The sequence below is a fragment of the Saccopteryx bilineata genome, chromosome 7 (genome assembly GCF_036850765.1).
Source record: "Saccopteryx bilineata isolate mSacBil1 chromosome 7, mSacBil1_pri_phased_curated, whole genome shotgun sequence".
Classification (NCBI taxonomy): domain Eukaryota; kingdom Metazoa; phylum Chordata; class Mammalia; order Chiroptera; family Emballonuridae; genus Saccopteryx; species Saccopteryx bilineata.
In genome coordinates this window covers 102,035,374-102,059,603 of record NC_089496.1, presented here as the reverse complement: position 1 = coordinate 102,059,603, position 24,230 = coordinate 102,035,374, and the positions used below count along the sequence as shown (strand labels likewise).

At 47.7% G+C, this 24,230-nt stretch overlaps 1 protein-coding gene across 3 annotated transcripts in view; it reads left to right on the top strand.

Annotated features, from left to right (window-relative positions):
• GFRA1 (GDNF family receptor alpha 1) overlaps positions 1-24,230 on the top strand; it is a 188,733-nt gene that overhangs the window by 141,319 nt on the left and 23,184 nt on the right. For all 3 annotated transcript variants that reach the window (XM_066239118.1, XM_066239119.1, XM_066239117.1), the window contains 3 exons: positions 13,532-13,641; positions 16,622-16,756; positions 21,101-21,282. In XM_066239118.1, coding sequence (XP_066095215.1) covers positions 13,532-13,641; positions 16,622-16,756; positions 21,101-21,282 — 427 coding nt within the window. The remainder of the gene's footprint in view (positions 1-13,531; positions 13,642-16,621; positions 16,757-21,100; positions 21,283-24,230) is intronic.

Below are 24,230 nucleotides of genomic sequence, written 5' to 3'. Positions count from 1 at the left end.
GGGGGGTGGTGGAGCAGATGAGCGCTTCCCTTGTGTGCCCTGGCTGGGAATGGAACCCAGGACTTCCACATGCCAGGCCAACGCTCTACCATTGAGCCAACTGGCCAGGGCCTATTTATTTATTTTATTATATTTTATTTTTGAATTTGTTATTTTTAATTTTATTTTTTTTATTACAGTTGACATTCAATATTACTTTGTATTAGTTTCAGGAGTACGGCATAGTGGCTAGACAATATACCTTACAAAGTGTTTCCTCTGATGTTTCAAACACCCGCCTGGCACCATGCATAGTTATCATAATATTATTGACTATATTCCTATGCTGTGTTTTACATCCCATGACTGTTTGGTAACTGCCAATTTCTGCTTCTTAACCACTTCACCTTTCTCACCCAGTCTTCAGCCCCCTCCCCTCTGGCAACCATCACTCTGTTCTCTGTAACTATTCACTTTAAAACAAAAAAATTAAATAATTTGAATCCTGTCAAGATAGGGCTTATGTGCCTCCTGTCACACATATTGCACTTGGTGTTAAAATGGGGGTTTTTAAACCTTTTTTGGTTTTAGAACTCTTCTATAGTCTTAAAAATTACTGAAAGTCCCAAAGTCCCAAAATCTATCGATACTTAACCATATTGAGAAGCAAAGCTGAAGAAATGTTTACATATTTATTACTGTATTTAAAAATAACGCCAGAAGCCCATTACATGCTACGATAAATAACAGACTGTATTTTTATTAAAAATCAGTTCGGGAGGAGTTGGCATTGTTTTACACTTTTACTAGCAGGCGTCCCCAAACTACGGCCCGCGGGCCTCATGTGGCCCCCTGAGGCCATTTATCCGGCCCCCCGCAGCACTCCCGGAAGGGGCACCTCTTTCATTGGTGGTCAGTGAGAGGACCACTGTATGTGGCGGCCCTCCAACGGTCTGAGGGACAGTGAACTGTGTAAAAAGTTTGGGGACCTCTGGTAGGTTCTGCCTAGAAGACGCTTGCCTCTTCTGTCTGCTCAGGCTGTCAGTCTGTTGCAGGATCCCATGTCACGTGGCCTCTGGAAACATTCCACAGTACTCTGGTGAGAGGGTGAAAGTGAAAGGTAAATAATAACTTAGGATGGCTAGGAAAAAGGTTTTGACTTCACGGAGCTTGAGAAGCTCTCTGAGATTGCCAGGGTGCCGGGACCTCACTTTGAGCATGGCTGCTCTTGAAGGACCAGAAGAGTCTTGGGTTAGAAGATATGTGTGTGTACAAATGTTTCCTGAACTGAGACGGTCTGGGTGCGTGTAGCTGTCATGTGTCCATTCTGTCCGGCTCCTGCAGGTCAGGATGGCGGGGCTGAGGGATGCCAACAGGTCAGGGTGGCGGGGCTGAGGGATGTCAACAGGTCCGGGTGGCGGGGCTGAGGGATGTCGTGGAGACCAATGCTGGAGACCTTCCAGGTGGCAGTGGGTGCTGGGAACTCTAGAACTGCTGTCGCTGTGTGACTGCGTGGCTGCTGGCGTCCCTGGGCCAGCTTGGTGTCTGGCTCTGAGTGATGCCCTCCAGACAGACAGACGGCCCTTCTCCTTCTTTGGCATGCTGAAGGATTTTATCATTGGATTCAGCTCAGTCAGGCAGAATGCAGGGCTGCTGTGTCAACACCCTTCGTGTCCAGCATGACCCCATGGCACTCTGCTCTTAGTTAGGGGTTTGGGGACTGTCACAGGCAAGCCTCTGCTCCCTAGAACGCAGGATGGGGCGGTGGACTGTGACGGGGGCCGTCTCACATACAGCCCCACCCCACTCTCTGAACTTCCCGACCACTTGCCACAGTAAGACCCTTGATATCAAAGGTCAAAATAACCTGCAGAGAAATCAATGCAACATATAATTTGTTCAGATTCCTTTCATTTGGAGCAAGAAGTCATGGCATATCCCCAAAGCAGTTTACTCATCAATTGAAAGTCCTCCAAACACAGAACTATTGGGAAACCGTTGTATAGGAGGCGGAAAAGAAAAGTTCCCTAAATAACTTTAAAAAATACTCAAGAATTAAACTTGATGATTTTTATATTGCTGTAACATCTGAAATAAACTTATGCAATGTTCTGGTAAAAACAAAAAAACAAAAACAAAAAAATCCCCCAACCAACCTTAAGGTCACCCACTTGGGTGGAGAGGTTGGTGGGGCAGTTTACTATTAAAATGGCTTGTGTGGACCATGTATTCAGCTCCACTGCCCTGCAGTGAAAAGGGAAGCATGTGGTTTTAATAGTTGAGAGCTCTAGGATAAAATATAAAAATGTTAGGCAGGAGGGGAGAGGGTGGGAAGGCGCTGTTAGACAAGAGGATGTTAAACACGAGAATGGATTGCAAAGAGGGGTTATGGGTTGTCTGAAAAGGGGAGGACCCTCATCTGATGGCAGTGGAGTAAGTGATTTGTTCTTTGGCCGTATACCACCCCAGTTCCCTGTTCCCTGAGCAGAGAGAGCCCCATCTAGGAAGGAAGATCTTAGGGACCAGCTGTTGGCTGAGCTCAATGTCTCTGTTGATCTTAAAACAACTTGCCTGGAAGAACAGTTGACCTGGTGTGTATTTACTATTGAGCATAATTTTCCTTAGAACGGCTGTGACCCTATTAAAGATTAATAGGGGAGATTATTTTCATATGTTTCTGCTTAAAGTCTGTTTATGCAAGGGTAGGCTGAGAGCCATGCAGACCTCCATTTGCCTTTCTCTTTCCCCACACCCTCCCTGGACACCAGCAACTTGGCACCCTGTGTGTTCGGAAGGTAAATTAACATTCTGACGAGCTTGGAGCCTGGGTCACAGGTACCTTGGAGTTACTTAGTCCTTGTCCTTTGGGAGTAGGGACAAAGGGAGGATTTTTTCAAAATATTTATGTTATTTTTATTTAATAATTTAATATATAAAGATATATCAATATGTAGATATGTAAATATAAATGTAATAATATATAAATTGTTAAATCCAGGATACAAGTAATATATTTAATAATATGTGAGTTATTAAAGTCAAGAGAGCCTGTGTAATGTTAATTTTTCATCTTCTGGGAACCCCCAGAAAAGCAAAGTTTGACTGAAGGAGGCCAGGCAGCATTCAGGATAATTTTTAGAATTGACTTATGTTTCCTTAAAGTACTTAGACTTTGTTTTCTTTGGCTGTAAACATCATGATGCAAACAATGTCTTGTTAGGGTGCAAACAGCACCTCCTTAAACGTATACAATCCAGCCAAGCCAGCAAACGGCGTCTCATGGGGACCCCGTGAAGTGACCTGGCGAATTGTGATTCCATTGGCCTGTAAAACAACTTCTCTTCTTGCGGGCACAGAGAACTCATGGGGAGGAGTCTCTCCTTCTTCTTGGTGGTACGAATAAGCCTGATATTACTTGTGAGTTTATCGAGCATGTACAGGCCCTGTACAGGTGGATTAGTGACCTCAGGACAGAGAGTCCCACATGCCCAGTTACTAGCAGGTGGATCCTATGGAAAATGCCAGTGTGGCCGTCTCTACGCTAGGGCTTCATGGAGCTCTGGAGGTCAGAGTGCACCTCCTGGGCTGGTCCAGAGCAGATCAGAAGACGCCAGCGCTGGTGAGTCTTGTCCTCAGCTAGGAATCTGGAACAGTCGTAAACAGGTGCTCAGTACCAGCTATCCCCAATACTTCAGGAACATTTTGAAGGACTTAGTGACAGCCAGAGTAAATTCAGTTTCAGAGAAGTTAAGGTACTTATCCCAAATGTCACAGTTAGTAAGTAGTTAAATTGAAATTTAAGCCCCGGTCCATTTCTAAATTCTATATGCAAACCCCCTATTGTGGATTGCTTTTTAGTATCGATTTAGTCTTCTGTTGCTGCTTTCATGAATTAGCACCAACGTGGTGGCTTTAACCCTTTGAGTAGTATGAACGTTCATGTACGTCCTCGTGCCTCCTGACCATCCAGAGCATGATGGTACAAAAATTTTTATTTTATTTTTTATTTTTTTATTTTTTTGTATTTTTCTGAGGCTGGAAACAGGGAGAGACAGTCAGACAGACTCCCGCATGCGCCCGACCGGGATCCACCCGGCACGCCCACCAGGGGCGACGCTCTGCCCCTCCGGGGTGTCGCTCTGCCGCGACCAGAGCCACTCCAGCGCCTGGGGCAGAGGTCAAGGAGCCATCCCCAGCGCCCGGGCCATCCTTGCTCCAATGGAGCCCTGGCTGCGGGAGGGGAAGAGAGAGACAGAGAGGAAGAAGGGGGGGATGGAGAAGCAAATGGGCGCTTCTCCTATGCGCCCTGGCCAGGAATCGAACCCGGGTCCCCCGCATGCCAGGCTGACGCTCTACCGCTGAGCCAACTGGCCAGGGCCAAAAATTTTTATTTTAAAAATGGGTAAGGCAACATTAAAAAAGGCAAATGTAAAAAAAATTAAAAATGTAAAAAAAAAAAAAAAAAAAAAAGCAAATGTATGTTCTTCTTGTTTCCATAAATTGGTCATCAAACAAACATGATTTTAAGTTAATAAAACTGGAACTAATTTCATTATTTGGGAAAAAAAACTCACTCCTGGGGGTCAGCGAGCATGAAAAGAACTCACTACTCACAGCGTTAAACAAATGAATCCATTTTCTCCCAGGTCTGACAGTCAGAAGACCTACACAGACCGCCTTGGGCTGACATCAAGGCATCCATGGGGCTAAATTCCCTCTGGAGGTTCTAGGGAGGGCTGAATCCGTTTTCCTGCCTTTGCCCACCCCCATTTCTCTGGCTCATGGCCCCTCCTTTCACCTTCAAAATCAGCCAAGACCAACCCAACCTTGCTCACACCACATCGCTCTGACTTTATGCACCTTTCCCGTCCTCTTCTAAGGAGCGTTGGGATGGCATTGTGCCCCTGCACCCCATAATCCAGGATAATCACCCCACCTCCAGGTCCACAGCCCTAACCCTGTCTGCCAAGGCCCTTTTGTCTTCAACCATTTCTTAGGTTCCCGGGATCAAAGCAGGGACATCTTCGGGGGCCGTTATTCCACCCACCGCAAGCAGGGCTTCCTTCTGAGCAGCCATCCTGGCGTTCATTTCAGTATTTCACGAATAGCGGACCTGGTCATTCCCCAGTCCCCACAGGTTGCTAGAGGCACGGAACCAAACCCACAGCTTTCATCTCGCCGAGGCTGTGTGTGCCAGCTGTTCACCACCTCCACCATACCTTACTGTGGCCGCCAATGACCCTCCCTAATTTTTTTTACATTTATTCTGTTGCATCAAAGCGACATCAGAATGCGTCTCAAAATTCTTAAGCAAGAGAAGGAACGAATAATTAAATGGGAGCCATGGTGGCTGACCTTTGCAGGTAACTGGGAGCCCCCGAGGCTCCGGGATGAATGTGAGGCAGCCTCTGTAAGTCCCTCCCGAAGGTGGCGGGGCCGGCAGAACTCTGCATGAAATAAATCCAGTGTCGGCCCCGAGACTTAAGCTCTGGTTCCACTGCTCAAAGATCGGTTGAACATCTAGATTTCTGTGTCTCCTTGTGGCTCAAAGTCATACACAACTGATTTCCAAAGTTTCCCTGCAGAAATATAAAAGACTTACTGAATAAGATTTACTCTTAAAGAGTTATAGCCTATTTGTCATCTACTGTTTTCCCATCAGAGCGCTATTGGATAATTTCAGCATTCAGAAACCTCCAATGTCTTTTTCCCTCCATTTTTTCTCATAAAAGCAAGTACTGCCAGAGTTAGGTCTTCCCCACTAATGGACGTGCTGTAACATGGATAGTACAGAACAACTTTATTACTTGTCAGTGTCGCATAGGGTTGTTTGCTGTGTTCTGTGCTCCCGTTATGACTTACAGACTGCTTAACCGGCATTGCAAAGGTCGGTTGAGGGGATGCAGAGGGGGTCCTGGCCCAAGGGCAGCTCTGGGGCATCCAATCAGAGGCTGCCAAGAGCCCTTTCTAGGTTGGCATTCATTCCCTTCCCAGCTACTATAACTTTCTTTTCAAATGTGCCACGTAGAGATTAGCTGTCAAGCCCGTCAGCCTATCTGCAGATGTTGATTGAAGGCTGTCACTGTTCAGGCAAGGTGGCTCTGGGAGGGATGCTGAGATTGAGCAGACGCTGCCCCGGACTTCCGTCTGGGGGCTGCTGCAGTGGGAGTTGATCAGAAAGGCCACGGAGGCATCCGACCTCTGCCCTACAGCCTGTTGTCACCAAACCTCTCCCTGGGGAGGCACGCCAGCAGGGTGCGTGGGCGACCACAATGCTTGGCTCCACCTGGGTTCCCGGCACTCCTTCCTCTGTAGGTGACACTTTCTCACAACCCTGTGGCTCCCGCTCAGAGGGCAGTGACCATAGTCTCCGGTGACCCACATGCTGGGCCAAGAGCTGCAATGGAGCCAGACGAGATGCTGTGACCAGGGTTCCGCGGGGCAAGAGGAGCGGGGGTTTGTTAAATGGGTTGTAGCCTCTCAAGTGTCAAAATAAAGCTGAGCAGGGATTTGGGAGACAGGCACTGATCTCTGCGTGGCCATAGCACCCACCCAGTCACAGGAAACAGAGGCGTTAGGCAAGTCTTGAAGGCTTCTTAAACCTCGGAGTGCTCGTTACTAACAACATGGGGCTGTGGTCTGGTTGGGCTCTAGCCATCCCACCAGGAGTGGAAATCCGCGTTCAGGGGCTAAGGAACACAAGGAACGTGGAGCTATGGGCATCTGTGCCAGGGGCGTGTGAACCTGCCCCAGGGCCTTTGCTTCACTCCCGGACAGAGAGGACCTGGGCTTTTTGCAGAGTGGCCTGAGCCCCCCACAGCCTGCACCCTAATGCTGGGCCTTTGCTCCGAGGACCCCAGCATGGCTAAGGAACAGGAAGGCCAGAAATCCCCCCCTGCAAAATGTATTCAGTATAGGCTCTGATTTGTCAAAGGATGCCTTCCAGATGTGCTCTCCAGCAGGCTGCCGGGGAAGAAGGTCTAAGGTAATTTGCTAAAAACAGAAAGAGAAGAATCTGTTTTGTGTCAGTCACTGCCGCAGAAAATTACCATCGCTGTGCTCCTGCTTTGTCGTTCCAGGGCTAATATTAGCAGCATATTTTTAAAATTATTTTTATTCTGCATAAGAGATTAGTAGTATTAACAAACTTACTGATATTTAGTCATTTTGAACATATGTCTTCCCCGCCCCCCCTCCGAAACCCCTTGAGGAAAAAAGTAGCTTTTCTTAAGATGCCTTTATTTGATGAGCCCAGATGACTGAGATGTTTTAAGTCACACCACAGGATCCCTGGCTTGGGACGTCTCAGATCCACTGTGGTCGAAGCCGCTGACTGCAGTTGCACAGATGTAGCGTGTTCAGAGGGTGTATTGTGAGAGCCAGCAGAGGATAGATGCAGATGTGTGTTTCTCTGTGTTGGGTGTGTGTTTTTGCTGCAAGGGATTGACATTGGAAGGAACCAAGGATGGGGAGAAACGACGTAGGGACGGGAAGTAGAGGTTTCCTAGGCAGCGTGTATTCTGCATTCTGGGTGAGGCATCATGTACTGTCATTTGGGTCTTCTGTGGCAGCCACCTAGAGTGACTATAGAGAGCTTTGGCCCCATTTCCCGGGTGAAGAAACTGAGGGTGGGAGAAGCACAGTAACTCCGGAAGGTGGGGCTGTGATTAGAAACAGGCATGTGTCCCTCCCAGGCCTGTCCGTCTTTGCTTCCTCTGACTAACTGAGAAAGCTTGCAGAAACTAAATGGCTTTGAATTGAAAACCAAAACGTTAAAGGCCTCATGCTCACGTTGGGGTCAGAGAAGAAAATGCTAGTGATTTCTTACACAAGCAGATTAATAAAGGGATCCTGTCCCAAGGTCCTGTGTACCACCTGGGGAGTCGAGTCTTGCAGACCTGTGTGGGCAGCGGTGTGGTCCCAAAGACCCTCAGTAAAGGGGAGCTCGATTCACTGGTAGACTCCACACCCTCGTATGCCGAGTTTCGTCTGCATCGTCCGGCCCCTGCTGTGCTCTGTGTTGCCTTCAAAATCCTCCCTGAGGCTGAGCCAGTGGAACATTAAAAGGAAGACTCTGAAGAACAGTCTGGTCAAAGAGTGGCAGAGGGGGAGCCATGATATATTTGATGACGTCAATAAAATCCCAGAAAAACGGAAGGCCAGCACCCTCTGCACTGTTGCCCTCCAGGGCTGGGTCACAGGAAGTTGGCAGCTCCGCTTCCATTGAGGCCATGGGCCGCCCCCACCATGTATGTGACTCTGGGAAGGACCTTGATCTCTTTGGCTTTGAGTTTGTATGTGAGATGAGGGGATCTTCTAGAAAAATCTTGGTTTCTATACTTCAAGGAAACTTGACTCTACAAAGTCATGTGCCGTGGCAGAATGCAGCGGTGGGTAAGAGTAATAACAACGCTTTGAAAACAAATGCTCCCCTCTCACCCAGTAGCTTCGAGAGTTCCACAGACCGTGGTTCTCAAGCGGGTAGGAAATCAAGAGCTCAAGTAATTAACACATTTAGGAACTCTGGTTAATTAGTGTCAGAACCTGGATCTCATTCAAGACCTCACCAGTCTGAGGCCAGGGCCCCATTCCACCAACCACACGGCTTGTGTCCAAGTATGGGTTTGCCCTGGGAAGATATTTAAAGAATGAAGGATCATTCAGGGTAAGTTAAACTGGGCATTTCTAGTATGACTTTTACCTGTTCGCCCTGACACTCTTTTCTTAATAATGTTAGAAAACAAGTAGGTAAATGATTTGTTTTCCCCACTGTCAAAAGACCATCTGCTGTTTGAGAAGAGCTCCTGGCTTTTATCATTATAATCATTTTTCTATTTCCAGTTAGCAGCATGCTTCCTTTAATATAGTATCTTCTGCATAAACCACTGTTTTCTCTTCTGCAGATTTCCTGAGGCCAGCTTGGCATTTGCACTGGCAAATATTGCTCCTCTTTAAGAGCGGGAAGTTTTCTGTTTTGGAGGGAGATAGGTTTTTCCTTTAGTGCCTATTCATTTCATTTTCATTTTCTCAGAGAAAAACAATCATGTGCATTGCTGCTGTCGTCATGGAGATTTCATGTCCCCAGAAGAAACCCAGTTGTGGATATTACTTGTTAATCCCACGCTGGAAGTGTAAGCGTTCTTGTTCGGATCACGACAGCCCCGGTGGGGAAGCCATCCAAACTGGTTACCGCGGGATTCTTAACCCGGGGCAGGTGGGGGAGGGGTGCGGAGGGCTGTCCTGGGGTGCCGGGAGGCGGGGACAGCAGGTGCTCAGGCCCTGGCTGGGGTTTGGATAGATGAAGTTCTGGGTTCTAACAGCCTATGAGACACCTGGCTCCCCACAGCCCCGTGAACTAACTCAGCACGGCTCCACCGCGCCTCACTGCCTTCCTGGCGGACCTGTTATCCCTATGTCTGTTCCCAGGGCACCTCTGCTGAGCTGTCCGTGTCCTGCCCCTGCCCCCTCCGTTCTGTGGTCTTGGCTTCTCTCGGAGCGATGCCGCCGCTCAGCACATCCTTTCTTCCTCCCGTTCTGGCCCTCGGTTCTTCCCTGTGGTCCTCCACTGGCTGCAGTCTCCTAAGTACCGTTTCTCCCACCTTTAGCCAGTTTCCAGCTCTTGCCATCGCTGCTAGAGCAGGAAGTTCCTGCACAGAGTAAGGTAGTAAGCAAATCTTGGCTAAACAACCGAGAGGCCCAAGAGTCTTCCCAATGTGCTGACCAGATCGAGTCCAAGTCTCTGTTTAAAATCCTCCAGTGGCTCCCATGGCTGCTGGAGTAAAATTCAAACTCTCGGGTCGGTCATTCAAGGCTCTTGGCGACCAATCACTCGGCGTTTGTGTCCCATGGCTGTGCCATCTGCTGCGAGTGACTAACAGTTTTCTGGACGGTGCCTGTGTTAAGTGGTGGTTGATTGAGAATGACCTCCAGCTCGGGACCCAGACTGACTGTGGTCACCGTCCAGCCCTACCACCTGGAAGGAGCTCCTTATACTCTCAGTTTCTTCACCTGTAGAATGAGGCTCGCAAGATCACCCGCTAAGGCTGTTGTGAGAATTAAATGTGTGAATACAGGTCAAGCCTTAGATCAGTGCCCAGCATGTACGGACCCTGCGTTATTGTAAGCCTGGGATTTTATGAGTCTGTTTAGTTCATCATATGCCTCTTCCTTCTGCCCAGATACCTTTGTCCACCTTTGCCTGACAGATACTATACATCCTTCCAGCCTTGGTCCCAATATCACGGCCTCTCTGAAACCAGCTTCTGTAGCTGTGTAATGTTAAAAGCTTAAGTTGTGAGAATTGGAATGTATGGTTTTAAATCCTGCTTTTATGACTCATTATTTTTCTCTAGTCTAAACTTGTGAGGCTGTGGCTTTCCTTACCTATAAAATTAGGAGAGTAAAATAATAGTCCCTACCTTGTTAGAGTTGTCAGGAAAAAATATAAAGTGTATAAAGACATACCTTGCATACACTACATACTCAATTCACGTTAGCTATTTTATTTTTATTAGCAGCCTTTCTTGCCTCTTTTATTAAGACCTAGCCGCTGTAGTATTATAACCTTTCTACTTGTTTCTCTCAGTTTCTGGACTGTCACTTATTTTAGCTCAGTGACAGGGAACTTATTTACCATTAGGTCACACTTAACACATCCTTCAGTGAATAGAACGGACATGAGTTTAGCTTCCATGTTAATACGTGTAACCATTTTCACACGTTGCTTTGAGAGATTTCAGAGAACCATGTTGGTAAGAGAAGATGTTGGGAAGGAAGCATCTATCTCTGGGGCAGGCTGTTTCCTTTTTTGGGAAGGTACTACAGACCAGAAGTTAATTGGTGCTACACGATTTCACTTGGGCCAAAGTTGACTGGGAATGACAGAGGACATCTGTCCAGGAAGGACTGGAATTGACTCCCAAGTCATGACACGCTTAACTGGTGGGGTTGATCATACCGGTACTTAAACAGCGTTGTGCTGGGAAATATTTAAAAACTGTTCTCTGAGAATGACACAAACCTGAGTTGTAGTGTTTGCTGATTACCGTGGTGTAAATATTCCCACCACGGCCACTTACAAACTTACCACTGTGATGGTAACCGACTCACAACATTCCTGAGGATTCACCATCAGCCAGTAGTGAGCGGGCTCCATCACACCACTGTGTAAACTTCTTACCTTCGTTTTTCTCTCTGTAAAATGTGATCTTAGAAATGGGCCCACCCTGTCGCCAAATAGAAATGCCATGGGGAGCTGGGTCAAATCGGAAGGAGCCAGGGAAACGTCAGTGTTTCAGCCAAGCTGCCTGTGCTCACGATTACTTCACACCTCTCGTCCCCTCCACTGGCTGTGCTTGTCGCTGGGCCAGCATCTGTGCTGCTCTCTCCTCCCAACACCAGCCTGTCAGGCGTTCTGCTCCGAGCAGTAGATACAGTTTTATCCTCTCCATCAGGGTTATACTCTCCGCAGCAGACTGACTCAATTAGCTCTTCATTCCAGAGTCCAATTGTGAGTCAATTCTGAGGTTGTTAAGCAAAATGAGTCTGGTGGCAGTAGCCTCGCACTGAGGGACAGTAATCCATATCACGGGGCTGTTCAGTTCATCGCTGCTCCGGAGACCACGAGAAATGGGAGACACATAGACAAAGCGGCCTCTCATCCACCTCTGGGGGACGGGCCAGGCAGCCCAGGGTGGCCAGGTTGAAGAGGTGACCAGCTTGCGTGCAGAGCTAGAGCCTGAGCCGCCTGGGCCGCAGTTGGCTCTTGCGAAGTTAGAAGCCCAAGACTGCTCGATCGTTAACTTTCATGGGCCAGGAAAATACTTTGGAAATTAACACTCCGTCCAAGCTGGATGCCATTGGAGCCAGTTGAGTAAGCCTGAGCTACCTTTAGGGATTCCTTCCGAAAAATAAATCCTTTCACCGAGCTGTGGAAAAACAGCCAGGTTTTACGCGCCTCAGTGTGTTTAATTAGAGTCAGAAAACGATGAGGCTCAGAGAGATCTGGGCGTACACATGCGCACGCCGGGTCCCACACGGAAGGGTTTTGCCGCGTCACGTAGCTTCAGCACATGGCCCTGCCTGGGAGGCCACATAACGGGCCTGTCTGAGGGGCGTCAGGTGCCATGCAAAGAAAATGATGCCGAGCTCCTGCCCCTGCCCCGGGAAGTCACAGCAACGGCACCAGACGCAGGGCAGGCGGGGCGCAAATCTGTGCAGACGGGGAGGCCCAGACAAGGCCTTGTTGACAAGGGCTCAAGGTGAGACCGGTCTCCCCCGAGCACGGCGCTGCCTTTGCCGTGTGCTGGGAACTTGGATGGTTTCATGAGACCTTTTAATCCCTGACCACTTCCAGTTCTGATAAAGGGACACAGGTGAGCTTCCTCTGGGCCTCTTACAAACCTTCGTGATCACCAGCCATCCTACCTGGCTCTTGTCTGCTTGCTTATACCATAAAAATATGCTAAGTAAATACAGTTTCTTGGATCAAAAGAAGTAAAAACAGCCCTGGGTTTGTTGGCCGCCAGCTTGGAGTGGGGGCTGCGAAAGAGAAGAAAAACGGAGACAACTGTTCATTGTCCTCCGTAATTGCCAGAGAATTTCAATTCTCTGGCCGCCCATTGTGTTCTTCGCAGAGAAACAGAGCCGCTGTCTGCCGAGATGACCTCAGAGGGGGCCCAGCGCTCACTCGGGATTTCTCCAACAATACCCACTTCAGATGGCAAAACAGCCAGTTGGTCACAAAGAGGCCTCTTCCTCCCCAGACCAGAGTGTCTGTGTCTCCCCTCCACTGTGGGTCCCTGCGGCTTCGCCAGTACCCAGGGCTTCCAGGGGTGGGGGCGGTGACTGCGCTGGCCCCTGGGGAGTCCCCAGACTGCAGACAGATGCTGCATTTTGCCTAGTGGACCCTCCAGGCCCGCCTCCAATGGCAGGCACGCCACACCCGGTCAGAGACAGTGAAGCCATGGCCAGAGGGAGCACCCCCTGCTCCCTCTCGGCCTTCCCTCCACTTTCAGAAAGGCGGGCTCCTCCTCGTGGTCACGTGACGGGAATCATCACTGCCCCTGCGGTGGGTGGGTGAGAGGTGACTTACAAGACAGATAGGCGGCGTTTTAAAGCCACTCAGTATTGCAGGAGCAGATGGGCCATGGGAGCCTATTCTGATGCCAGAGACGTGTTTCTGTATAAAGTCACTACTTTCCCAGCATGGGTCTCGGCGAGTGTGTGGAGAGGCACATCTCCTAAAGATGCAAATGAGTTGAGTCAGAAGTAAATATTGAATGGGAACTTCAAAGCACCTACATTTCTCTGGTTGTAGACCCTGAAGACTCCTCCAAAAATAGGCACAGGCACAGGTGGGCAGTGTCTGAGGGAGGGAGAGAACAGTTGGGGGGGGTGGTATGAGAGAGGATGCTAACGTTATAAGACTTTGCATTTTCTATCTTGGGAGGTATGGAAAAAGGCGTATCAACAAAGGAATAAAGAAAAGTTATGTCTGTCTAGAGGCTGAGGATGTTTCAAAGCACCCTCCCCCCCTTTCTTCCTATCGCAGATCTCGCCTTGCTGATTTTTTTACCAACTGCCAGCCGGAGTCCAGGTCTGTCAGCAGCTGTCTAAAGGAGAACTATGCAGACTGCCTCCTCGCCTACTCGGGGCTTATTGGTAAGACCGGGAGAAGCTGTATGGGGCGGGGAGGGGGGGACAGTCTGGTTTGCAAGTATGCACAGACTCGTTCTAGTGTAGCCTGCCACTACCTGTGAAAGGAACAAGCTCCCGGTGACCCTCTGCGCTGCGGTTTTGATGGCAGGCCTCTAGGACTTGCTTGTAAAAAGGAATCCAGAAGAAAAGAGGCTAATGGACGTGCAAAGGCAGAGGCGGGAAGCAGGGATTGTTAAAGAGCAGGAAGACAGCAGTGTGAAGCAGCTCAGTTAGAGAACTGACCGCGTGGAACAGAAGAACAAAAAAAGCCTGGTTGTGGGGAGAGGAGAGCGAGTCAGACCAAGTTAATTGAATTAGGGAACTTTGGAGAAGGGAACTTGAAAGTCATTCATTCTGGGGAAATCAAAAAGGCTGTTTCCCCAGAAAGGACGTTATGGAAAGAAAACACCTAACTCCTGGGGTCCTTCTTACCATTCAGTCTCGGTTAACTTGGCTCCTGGTATGCAGGGTGTGATCTAGCGCAGTGGTCCCCAAACCCCAGGCTGCAGACCGGTACCGGTCCGTGGGCCATTTGGTACCGGTCCGCAGAGAAAGAATAAATAACTTACATTATTTCCGTTTTATTTATATTTAAGTCTGAATGATGTTTTATTTTTTAAAAATGACCAGATTCCCTCTGTTACATCCGTCTAAGACTCACTCACTCTTGACACTTGTCTCAGTCATGTGATACATTTATCCGTCCCACCCTAAAGGCCAGTCCGTGAAAATATTTTCTGACATTAAACCGGTCCATGGCCCCAAAAAGGTTGGGGACCACTGCTCTAGCGGACATATTTTTTTCTGAAAACAGAAAGCAGAAACAGTCTTTTCTGTCTATCAAGACCTGAGGTGTTAGAAGAACTAGGTTCCCAGCATTCAGGAGAACAAAACAATTAAACAAGGCACCAATGGGTTGGAACAGATTCAGATTTGGGGCATTTGTGCCCATGGAGGAATGCGGCAGACAGGAGGACAGGTGGGCGCTCTGGGTACCAGGGACTTTGGAAGCCTTGGTGACAGGCTCTATCACGATTGGCATTTGAGAATGAACACATAATGGCAGCTGTAGAGGGGTGAGGGAAATCACAGTTGTCAGAAGAGTGATGGCTCAGCCAGGATGAGTGTCCCTGCCAGGACCACACAAATCACCCAACAGGAAGAACTCCCCACCAGAAACGACAGCGCAGACTAAATCCTTTGTCACCAGAGTGTCTTCAGCAAGAGCCCTGGGAAAATCAATAACGGTACTTAATGCAAGGACATTACAGGTGTCTGCACACTCGTCCCCCCTTTTTTTGAAAGGATACCTGTGCCCTGTTGGTAATAACCTTTCACCAGCTGTTGACCATGTGTCCCATGAGTGTATCTTCCTTAAGTCAGTATTCCAAATTGGCATTTGCTCTTTCCTTTTCTTAAATAACTTAGTCCCTAGGAGGGGTTACTTATCAACTATGGAATTACAGGTTTAAGAAACAACAGGAGTAATTAAGGCATGCTCATGCGAAGTTAAAAAAAAATACAGAGAAACTCAAAGGAGATAGTATTAGGATCTACAAGTCCATTCCCAGATGTAATTGCTACTAACACTTTAGTCCTTCTCCCTCCGGGCACACATGCTCATTAAATCCAGCACGAGTGGCCAAGGGAAACTGTTACATGCCTGAGCATGATGAAATAAGTCCTCACCATTTAAGAAACTAATTGATTAAGGAAGGCAATGCATTCCACTGACCAAAATGTATTTCTCTATTGGGGCCGCATTCCTCCCTCCGTGCGCTGGTCATTGGGTTCTAACATCTTTGAGGACAAAGCTTGCTCCTACTTCTTCCATGCATCCTGGATCCACTGTGGTGCCAGGCATTCTTAATAGATAGATTTAAATCTCTTTCCTTAGTTCCTTTCTCACCCAAAGTTGAAGCTCCCTCTCTGTTCTGGGTCATAGTTCTCATCTCAAGGCGCAATAGCATATAATGTAGTTCAAGTCAGTAAGGAATGCAAGGCAGAGGAGATGTGCCCTTGACCCAGAAGAGCGTACAGAGACCATTGTTTCTGTTTTTGAACCGAACATATCCTGCGGATCACTGACCAGCTATTACTTCTTCCTTCCACAAAGTATATAAAAACAGAAGCCTTCTTGGCATGAACAGGCATTGCCTGGTGTGAGCCACCCAGGAGAAGACATTCGGGTTGTATTAGTATAAACACATTGTTTACTTGTGCCAGTACAGAACTCATCAGGAAAACCATAAATACAGGAAAGATGTGGGCAAGAGGAGACCACCCAGGATGTCTCTGAGGACTTCTGAGGACTATTGAGACAATGCTTCAGGGGCCATCAGCTCAGAGAATTTCCACTCTTCGCTTCCAGTTCTTTCCCAGCTTGGAAGACTTTATTTAAATTAATTGGAGTCTGATGAGCGGAGGCCTAATTATATACATTCAGGGTGTGGGGTACCCCGTAAGGATTGCAGAGGGGGCTTCCTTTGTTTCTCCGAAGAAGCCATTTGCTTCTGAGGGAAGCGCGTTCCAAGTCCTAAAAGGATTTTTTAAGATATGTAAAACCAGTTCTATCTATTTATGAAGATTAATGACATTTTCAAGAAAATGCAAGGGATTTGGTAAATCATGCATTCAAAGTTAATTCTCTCTTACTCCATGACATCCATACCATTTGTGCAGGGGAAGAAAAAAAGTACCCTAAGTGCAGCTCAAGGAGCCCTGTTGTAATTTTTTAAGTAAATGTGTAAATTATTTTATGTGCTCAAGATAAATTGCCAAGAAAAAAATGGCCTGCTTAACATAATTTCCCACTCAGCACACACAATGTTTGCAATTATCCATGGAGCTTCCGCCATCTGAGGAACATTTGTTTCTTTCCAGGCTGTAGAAGAGTCCTCCTTATCACACACAAGAATAACACGCCTTGTTTTTACTCTTTTAGGCACAGTCATGACCCCAAACTACATAGACTCCAGCAGCCTCAGCGTGGCCCCGTGGTGTGACTGCAGCAACAGTGGGAATGACCTGGAAGAGTGTGTGAAGTTTTTGAATTTCTTCAAGGACAACACGTGTCTTAGTAAGTTTAAAAAAAAACAAAAAAAAACTAGGAAACAAACACGTTTTTCTCTCTGAGTTTAAGCTCTACTTCCGTGTTCTTTGTGTTTCTTGTGTCTGCCTTCTCTCTCTCCTCTCTCTGTCTCTCTCTCACTGATGGTGTATCCAACCTCTTTTGGCCACACTGCATCCTGCAGCAGGCAACAGAGCAAGTGCACTGCCCAGACTGAGACGCTACAAAAGCTACAGAGAGAGCAGGAGATTCTAATCACGGAGGTTCTACTGTGTAGGAGGGAGAACTTCTATCCACAGATCACATTCTGATCTTGGCAACCAGCACCATGTCTGTCCCAAAGGTTCTCGAAGCCTGAGCGCGTGTCCAGTGTGAGATGCTCAGACAAATGGGGGGTGGGGGCTCAAAGGGCTCTCCCAGAAAAATTAGGATGGCCACATCAGTAGCCCCCATAATGTTTCAGGCTGGCTCAGAGGAGAAGCAACAGTTCTGGAGTGGGAGAAGCTGGCTGTGCAGCCAGGAGCCTCGGGATGGTTGGTCCTCTCCGGAGACAGCGATGAGCACTGGACCGGTGGGGGCTCCTGCCTGGGAATCGTATCGGTTATTATTGCAGGGTCCTTTAGGCAAGTGGGAAACATATTTCCCAAAGGGAGAGAGATGGAGAGAAACGTACGGGTATGAACAACATTCATCAGATGAACTTCAAAACCACAGTGCCAGGTCTTCCTTCTGCCCACCAGATATGCGTGCTCCAGGTGACGGTGACGACTCAGCTGAGATGCTTGAGGACCTCACTTGCATTTTGTGGCAGCCAGCATGAATTTATTGGGTGCCTCCAGCTCACCCTATAGGGAGCATAATCTATACATTATCTGGTTTGCTGTAATATGCACAAGAACCATAGGAGACGGAGGTATTACTATCTCCTTTTTGCAGTTAAGGAATGACTGGTCTTCACATAGACCGTCCACACCAAAGACAGAATCCAAAGCCTGAGTTCCTTCTTCTGCAGCTCCCTGCCCCCTAAGGACCTTTTCCTCACGCCTGCTATTGAAGGCCTATCGGACGAGAACATCTACCTGAACAGCAGGGACCAGGTGTGACATCCTGGTAGCAGCTGTGGACCAAGTTTTTGGAATCCAGGTTGAGCCACCCCTCTGAGAGCCCTGTCCTCAAGTGACAATGTCTCCATGAGACACTGCTGTACGGTGGCTGATTTCCAAGGCGTTAGCTAACAGTTTCCCAAGTGCACATGGGAAAAGCTGTTCAGTGGTATTTCTGAAACCTCCTTATTGTTTCCTCTGTTGAAAAGGCAAATCTAAATGACTTGCTTGCTAGGCACTTGATTCATCTGGCTGTAACCAAATCATTAAAACTAAAACAAGCTTTTGGATACTTCAATGAAATTTACACCCACAAAACTAGTTTCATGTATAGAGTCGTTTGCCAAGACATTGGACATTCTGTGGATCTCTTATTTGGTCTTGACTTTTTAAAAATGTATATATATTACATATTCTCTTTTTCACATTCTACATGCTGTTTTGGCAGAACACAAGATTTAATGGAGACAAAGCAATGACAATAGAGGTCAGCATAAGAAAAGATACTCACACTGGCTGGAAAGACTGCTCCCTTGCAGAGAACCTAAAATTGTTCCTGCTTAATAATATTTTGGTGAAGGGGAGAATAGTCTGGTATCTTATTGCTAATGACTTTTCAATAAAAATAAATGCATTTGGTCTTCAACAGGGACCAAAGCCAGCCAGAATTCTTTATAGTCGTTCCATTTATATCTTGTTTAGAAGGGGCACAGCATACCAAAGACCCAGTGCTGTAAATTCAGTCTCTGGCGGAGCCCCTAGAGTGGAAGGAATTGGAATTTGTACATTCCAACCCAAATGCAATAACCCAGTTCTGCTCTCTTCAAATTAACCCCCCCCCCAGACTGCCCTATCATGAATACCTCTCCAGTTTACTCTGGTTACTGTGTGGGTGTGGGTGTGTGTGGGGGTAATTATTTTTATAACAAAGTGCATGACAGATGTCAGGGGAAGAGAAAAGAAAGAACAAGATGGCTCTGGCAGGGTAGTTCAGTTGGTTAGAGCATTGTCCCAGTATGCCAAGGTTGTGGGTTCGATCCCCAGTCAGGGCACATACAGGAACAAATTTATATTCTCTCTCTCTCTCTCTCTCTCTCAAATCAATAAATAAATTTAAAGGTTTTTAAAAAAAATAAATTTTAAAACAAGCTGAAGGTTGGAGGGGTGACAATTACTGTCACTCAAGTCTGTCTTTCTTTAGCGGCTTCTTTGCCCTCCCTGGACCACTTCGTCTAAATCACAGCTCCCCACTCCCACCCTGTCCTCCTTGAACTCCATCTGCTTCCTTTTTCTCCAGAAAGTTCTCACCTCCTAAAGTATTGCATCTTTTACTTCCTCCCAGTCAGAATGTGACCTCCACAAGGGCAGGGACCTCCTGTCTTTCATTGCTGTCACTGTTCATCACCGCATCCCCAGTGCGGAAAAGAGTGGGGCCTGTCACTTAGTAGATGTCCCATTGACATCTGAGTGGATGAATAAGTGGACAGCCCCCCCACCAAGTGCCAGTGCAGACACGTTAAAAAGCACTGATAGTTTCAATGAATGGCAAGGGGTCTCTTGAACCCACATATCTTAAGAAGGAAAAGGAAGGTATTGTTGTTCTTGGGTTATCGCTGCTCTGGGTTCTACAAGGAAACCAGTCCCCATATACTGTGCTCTGCATATCTCCCGCCCGCTGGGCCGGGAAACATGGCCAAAAGCACAAAAAGCATTTATATTTATTTGAAACTGTTTCTTCCAGCCTTAAAAATGTTAAGTTGTCAAAAACAAGTTTCCAATTTTCTGGACTTAAAGGATAACAATTTTAGAACAAAATGTCACTTCTAAGAGGAACATTAGGCTTAAATTATTCTGTCTTGTATATTGAAAAATGCCAGCTAAGAATCATATATTAACAATTTGCACATTCAGGTCCCAAATGGAGGAGTTTGATTTCTTATACAATGAATATGGAATAAAAAAAAAAATCCTAAATCCAGGCCAAATCCCCGAAGACCTGATTAAACTGTTTTTTATTCATGTGGGGGAGGGGAGCAACACGCAACCAATTTACTCTTGCCATAAAAACAGTCTAATCCCATGAACTTGTAATAAGCTTTTAAAGTTTTGCATTTTAAACTTTTCATTTAAGCAGGGCTGTTTCTACCTAATTATGCAGATTTTGTTTGGAACACTGGGAGCAGAAAGGGAAAAAGAAATAATCTTACTTAAGTTTCCACTGGACTATACAGCTGAGGTTCGGGATAGATTTTTCTTTTAAAGAAACTGGTTGTACCCTGACCAGGTGGTGGCGTAGTGGGTAGAGCGTCAGACTGGGCCACAGAGGACCCAGGTTCGAAACCCTGAGGTTGCCAGCTTGAGCGCAGGCTCATCTGGCTTGAAGCCCAAGGTTGCTGGCTTGAGTCCAAGGTCGCTGGCTTAAGCAAGGGATTCCTCACTTTGCTGTAGCCCCCCAGTTAAGGCACATATGAAAAAGCAATCAATGAACAACTAAGGTGCTACAATGAAGAATCTATGCTTCTCATCTCTCTCCCTTCCTGTCTGTCTGTCCCTATCTGTCCCTCTCTCTGTCTCTATCTCTGTCTCTGTCATAAGAAAGAAAGAAAAGGAAGGAAGGAAGGAGGGAGGGAGGGGAGGGGAGGGAGGGAAGGGGGGAGGGAGGAAGGGAGGGAGGAAGGAAACTGGTTGTATTTATAGTGTGAGCGGTGCCTGACTCATAGTAGGTGCTCTGTGCTAGTGAATATCATTGCCCGAAAAATCAATATGAACATCATTGAGCCTCCTCAGTCTCATAGTTAGGGATGTTATACTTAAAAAAAAAAAAAAAAAAAAAAGCACTAATGCATTTGCTTTTAGTATAGAACTTTGACAGAGCACAAAGGTTTTCTTGGAAAATGGGACAGTGTTTGTGATCCCAAATAACAGGACTGAGGCTGGATTTCAAAGGGCTCAACTGATGAGTATTTCAAGGCAAGGACCTAGCGCGTAAACAGGAACACAATAAATATGGATTGCACACGGAGCATCTAAGTGTCCAGGAGCTCAGTATTTAATGAATGAATTTAATTTTGAACATCTGACCTAACAGCTGGCTCTCAACACATGTAGGGTCAGACATTTGGATGGGTTTTGTTCAGAGAAGTCCAGTGCTATACTCAGAATGTCTAGTGTGCCTCTCTGGCTGTATAGAGCTTGTCTGGGATATTTGCTGCTTGACTTTGAAATTGGATTTCCTCCTGTTTTACTGCAGAAAATGCAATTCAAGCATTTGGCAATGGCTCCGATGTCACTGTGTGGCGGCCAGCCCTCCCCGTTCAGACCACCACCGCCACCACCACCACCGCCTTCCGGGTCCAGAACAAACCCCTGGGGCCAGCAGGGTCCGAGAATGAAATTCCCACACATGTTTTACCACCCTGTGCAAATTTACAGGTAAGAGTGGGCTTTGCACTCCTTGTCGGAGCTCACTTCCGGTGGGACACAGACTCATTTTCTTTAGAGATAGATGGCGAAGGATACTCAGGTTGGAATCTTTAAAGTGCATTTTAACCATGATAAATGGAGACTGGGAAGTGCCAGAGAGTGGAGAGAAAGATGGTCTTTGGGATTGACTGCAATTTACTAGGGGTGTGGCTTGGCCCCAGGCTCCTTGCTGTCTCTCTGCTCTTGGCCTCTTCACCTGTAGTGGGGGGAGGGGGGAGGGTTGGGCAGGTGGATCCTTAAGGTTTCTTTACTTAGTTATCATGCTTATTCTGTGTTCTCTGCAAGGCAGCAGCATACCAAAAAGAAAGAAGCTTTAGCTTTTGTCCCCATCACTGCCACGTCAACTGGATGATTTAACTGGAATCTAAAGCTGACCAAAGACAGTGTTGCTCGTGTAACGTTAGCTCAACTGTGGAACCCCCCAGGGGTCTGTTCTTCCAGGAGCAAAAGAAAAGGCTCTTTCCCATTAAGAGGAGTGGGGAGGGGCTGTCCTGGGAAGCCCCTCCTATGAACACAGTCTGGGGGTGTGTGGCCGGAAGCCTTCTTTGCGGTTTAATCCAGATCTCCAGGGGCAGGACCGCACCATACTAACAGTGGTGCCTTGACTTCTGTCAAAGCCGAATGTTTATTCTGCCTTTTTACTGATTTTTCCATGGTGATGAACATTCAGCTGTTTGGCAAGGCATCGTAGGTATATGTTCGTGAAGTGTTTTTGCACATTTGACTTCCTTGATGTTATCCTCCTAACGGGTGCGGGAAAGATGCTATTATTATAGAACTGTCAGCCTCGGTTTTTCATTTGAGGACACGGGGGCTTGGCGAGGTAACACTTGTGCCCGAGCCTGTCAAGCTGGTGAGTCATAGAACCAGCGCTGGGGACCCTGGGGCCTCGGTTTCTTTTCAGGGTTCTTCCTGTATTTGGGGGCAGCAGTGACCACGTGGTGATTTCTGCTTCTGGCCATGCTGAGGAAGGGGATGTTTGCCAAGCACCATGCTGTCACCGTTGTCACACTTCCCACTTGTTGCTGGAGTACACTGTCCCTTCCCTGCCCTCACTGCCCACCAGGATTAGTCTCACCAGAATGCTCACCAGAGCTTTTATTGCCTGTTGCCATCTTGACCCACCTTGACATGGCTCCATTTCTGGAAAGTATTGGGGCAGTTTTCCCACTTCTGATTTGCTTGATATCTTCTCACTCCACCATCTTCCTTCTTTTCCTTAGATAGGCTCCATGCTCCTCATGTGACCTTTGGTCTCTGTCCTGTGTCCTCTCCACATCCCAGTACCAAGCCCCAGCCACTCTGCCTCAAGTCAACCAAGATGTTCTTCCTACTTCTAAAGCGTTTCTTGAGGACATCCCACCTCAATAAATGTTTTAAATTTCTATACCACTGTGCAGAAAGTGCCAGAACTGGGAGGAAGCTCGGGCTGGGGGGTACTGTGGCACCCTGCCCCGGGGCCCTGGGGTTCAGAGAGGGAAGGTGACTTACTTGCACAAAGTCCCCCAGCCAGTTGGAGGTGGGTCTAGACACAGACACAGCTCTTCAGAGACAGTCTCTTCTTCAGCTGTGGCTTATGCTTTAGCCTCCTGCTTCCTCCGAGGCCTGCCTTTTGTTCTTGTTGGGTCCGCTCAGATTCCAGCGTCAGTGGGCACGTGGCAGATGAGGGATAGGACACTGCTGTCATAAGGTGAGAACAGTGGGCAGAGGTGGTTCCTGACCAGCAGAAGAGGCAAGGTTAGCTCAGCCAAACCAGCGTCTTTTCTGCGTGTGTCTGAGTGCACAGACCGTGACTGCGGAGGCAGCATTCAGCCTGTTGCTTAAGCTCCTTCTGTGTTTGGATACAGAAGATGAGCATTCAGAAACATTCTATCCCCAGTGAACTTACAAACTGTAGGCAGGATGCCCGGTTGGGGAGCTCGGTTGGTTGGTTAAGGGTCATCCTGGTATGATAAGGTGGTGGGTTTGGTCCCTGATCAGGGCACATACAAGAATCAACCAATGAATGTATAAATAAATTGAAGAGCAAATCAGTGTTTCTCTCTCTCTCTCTGTCTGCCCTTCCTCAATTTCTCTAAAATCAATCCACTTTTTTTTTTTTTTTTTTTTTATAAGCTGGAAACAGGGAGAGACAGTCAGACAGACTCCCGCATGCGCCCGACCGGGATCCACCCGGCACGCCCACCAGGGGCGACGCTCTGCCCACCAGGGGGCGATGCTCTGCCCATCCTGGGCGTCGCCATATTGCGACCAGAGCCACTCTAGCGCCTGGGGCAGAGGCCACAGAGCCATCCCCAGCGCCCGGGCCATCTTTGCTCCAATGGAGCCTTGGCTGCGGGAGGGGAAGAGAGAGACAGAGAGGAAAGCGCGGCGGAGGGGTGGAGAAGCAAATGGGCGCTTCTCCTGAGTGCCCTGGCCAGGAATCGAACCCGGGTCCTCCGCACGCTAGGCCGACGCTCTACCGCTGAGCCAACCGGCCAGGGCTCAATCCACTTTTTAAAAAATTAAATAATAGACAAGATGCAGCCAGCTCGTCAACACTTTTGGAAAGGTCAGACTAAATTAATAGATGGTGTCGCAGAAAAATAGTCACTGTTGGAAAACCATGGAATTAGAGTTTCCACCGTGAACAGCAGAGAAGCCTGTCAGCTGTAAGGAGGTGTTCCTTCCCTTCTCTTGCAGCGCCTGACTTCTGCTTCCCACGACACTGTGCATGGCTTGGCCAAACAATATTTTACCTCCAACACAGATCTGCCCACTCACCCTTCCTGCAGGGAGGACTCTGTATGCTGCAGGGTTGCCCTGGCAACGTCAGAGGACATATGAGTTCTATTCCCAAGGAAGAGAGCCGTTCCTTCTCCTGTGTTAGTGATTAGTGATCAGAACTGGACCTCATA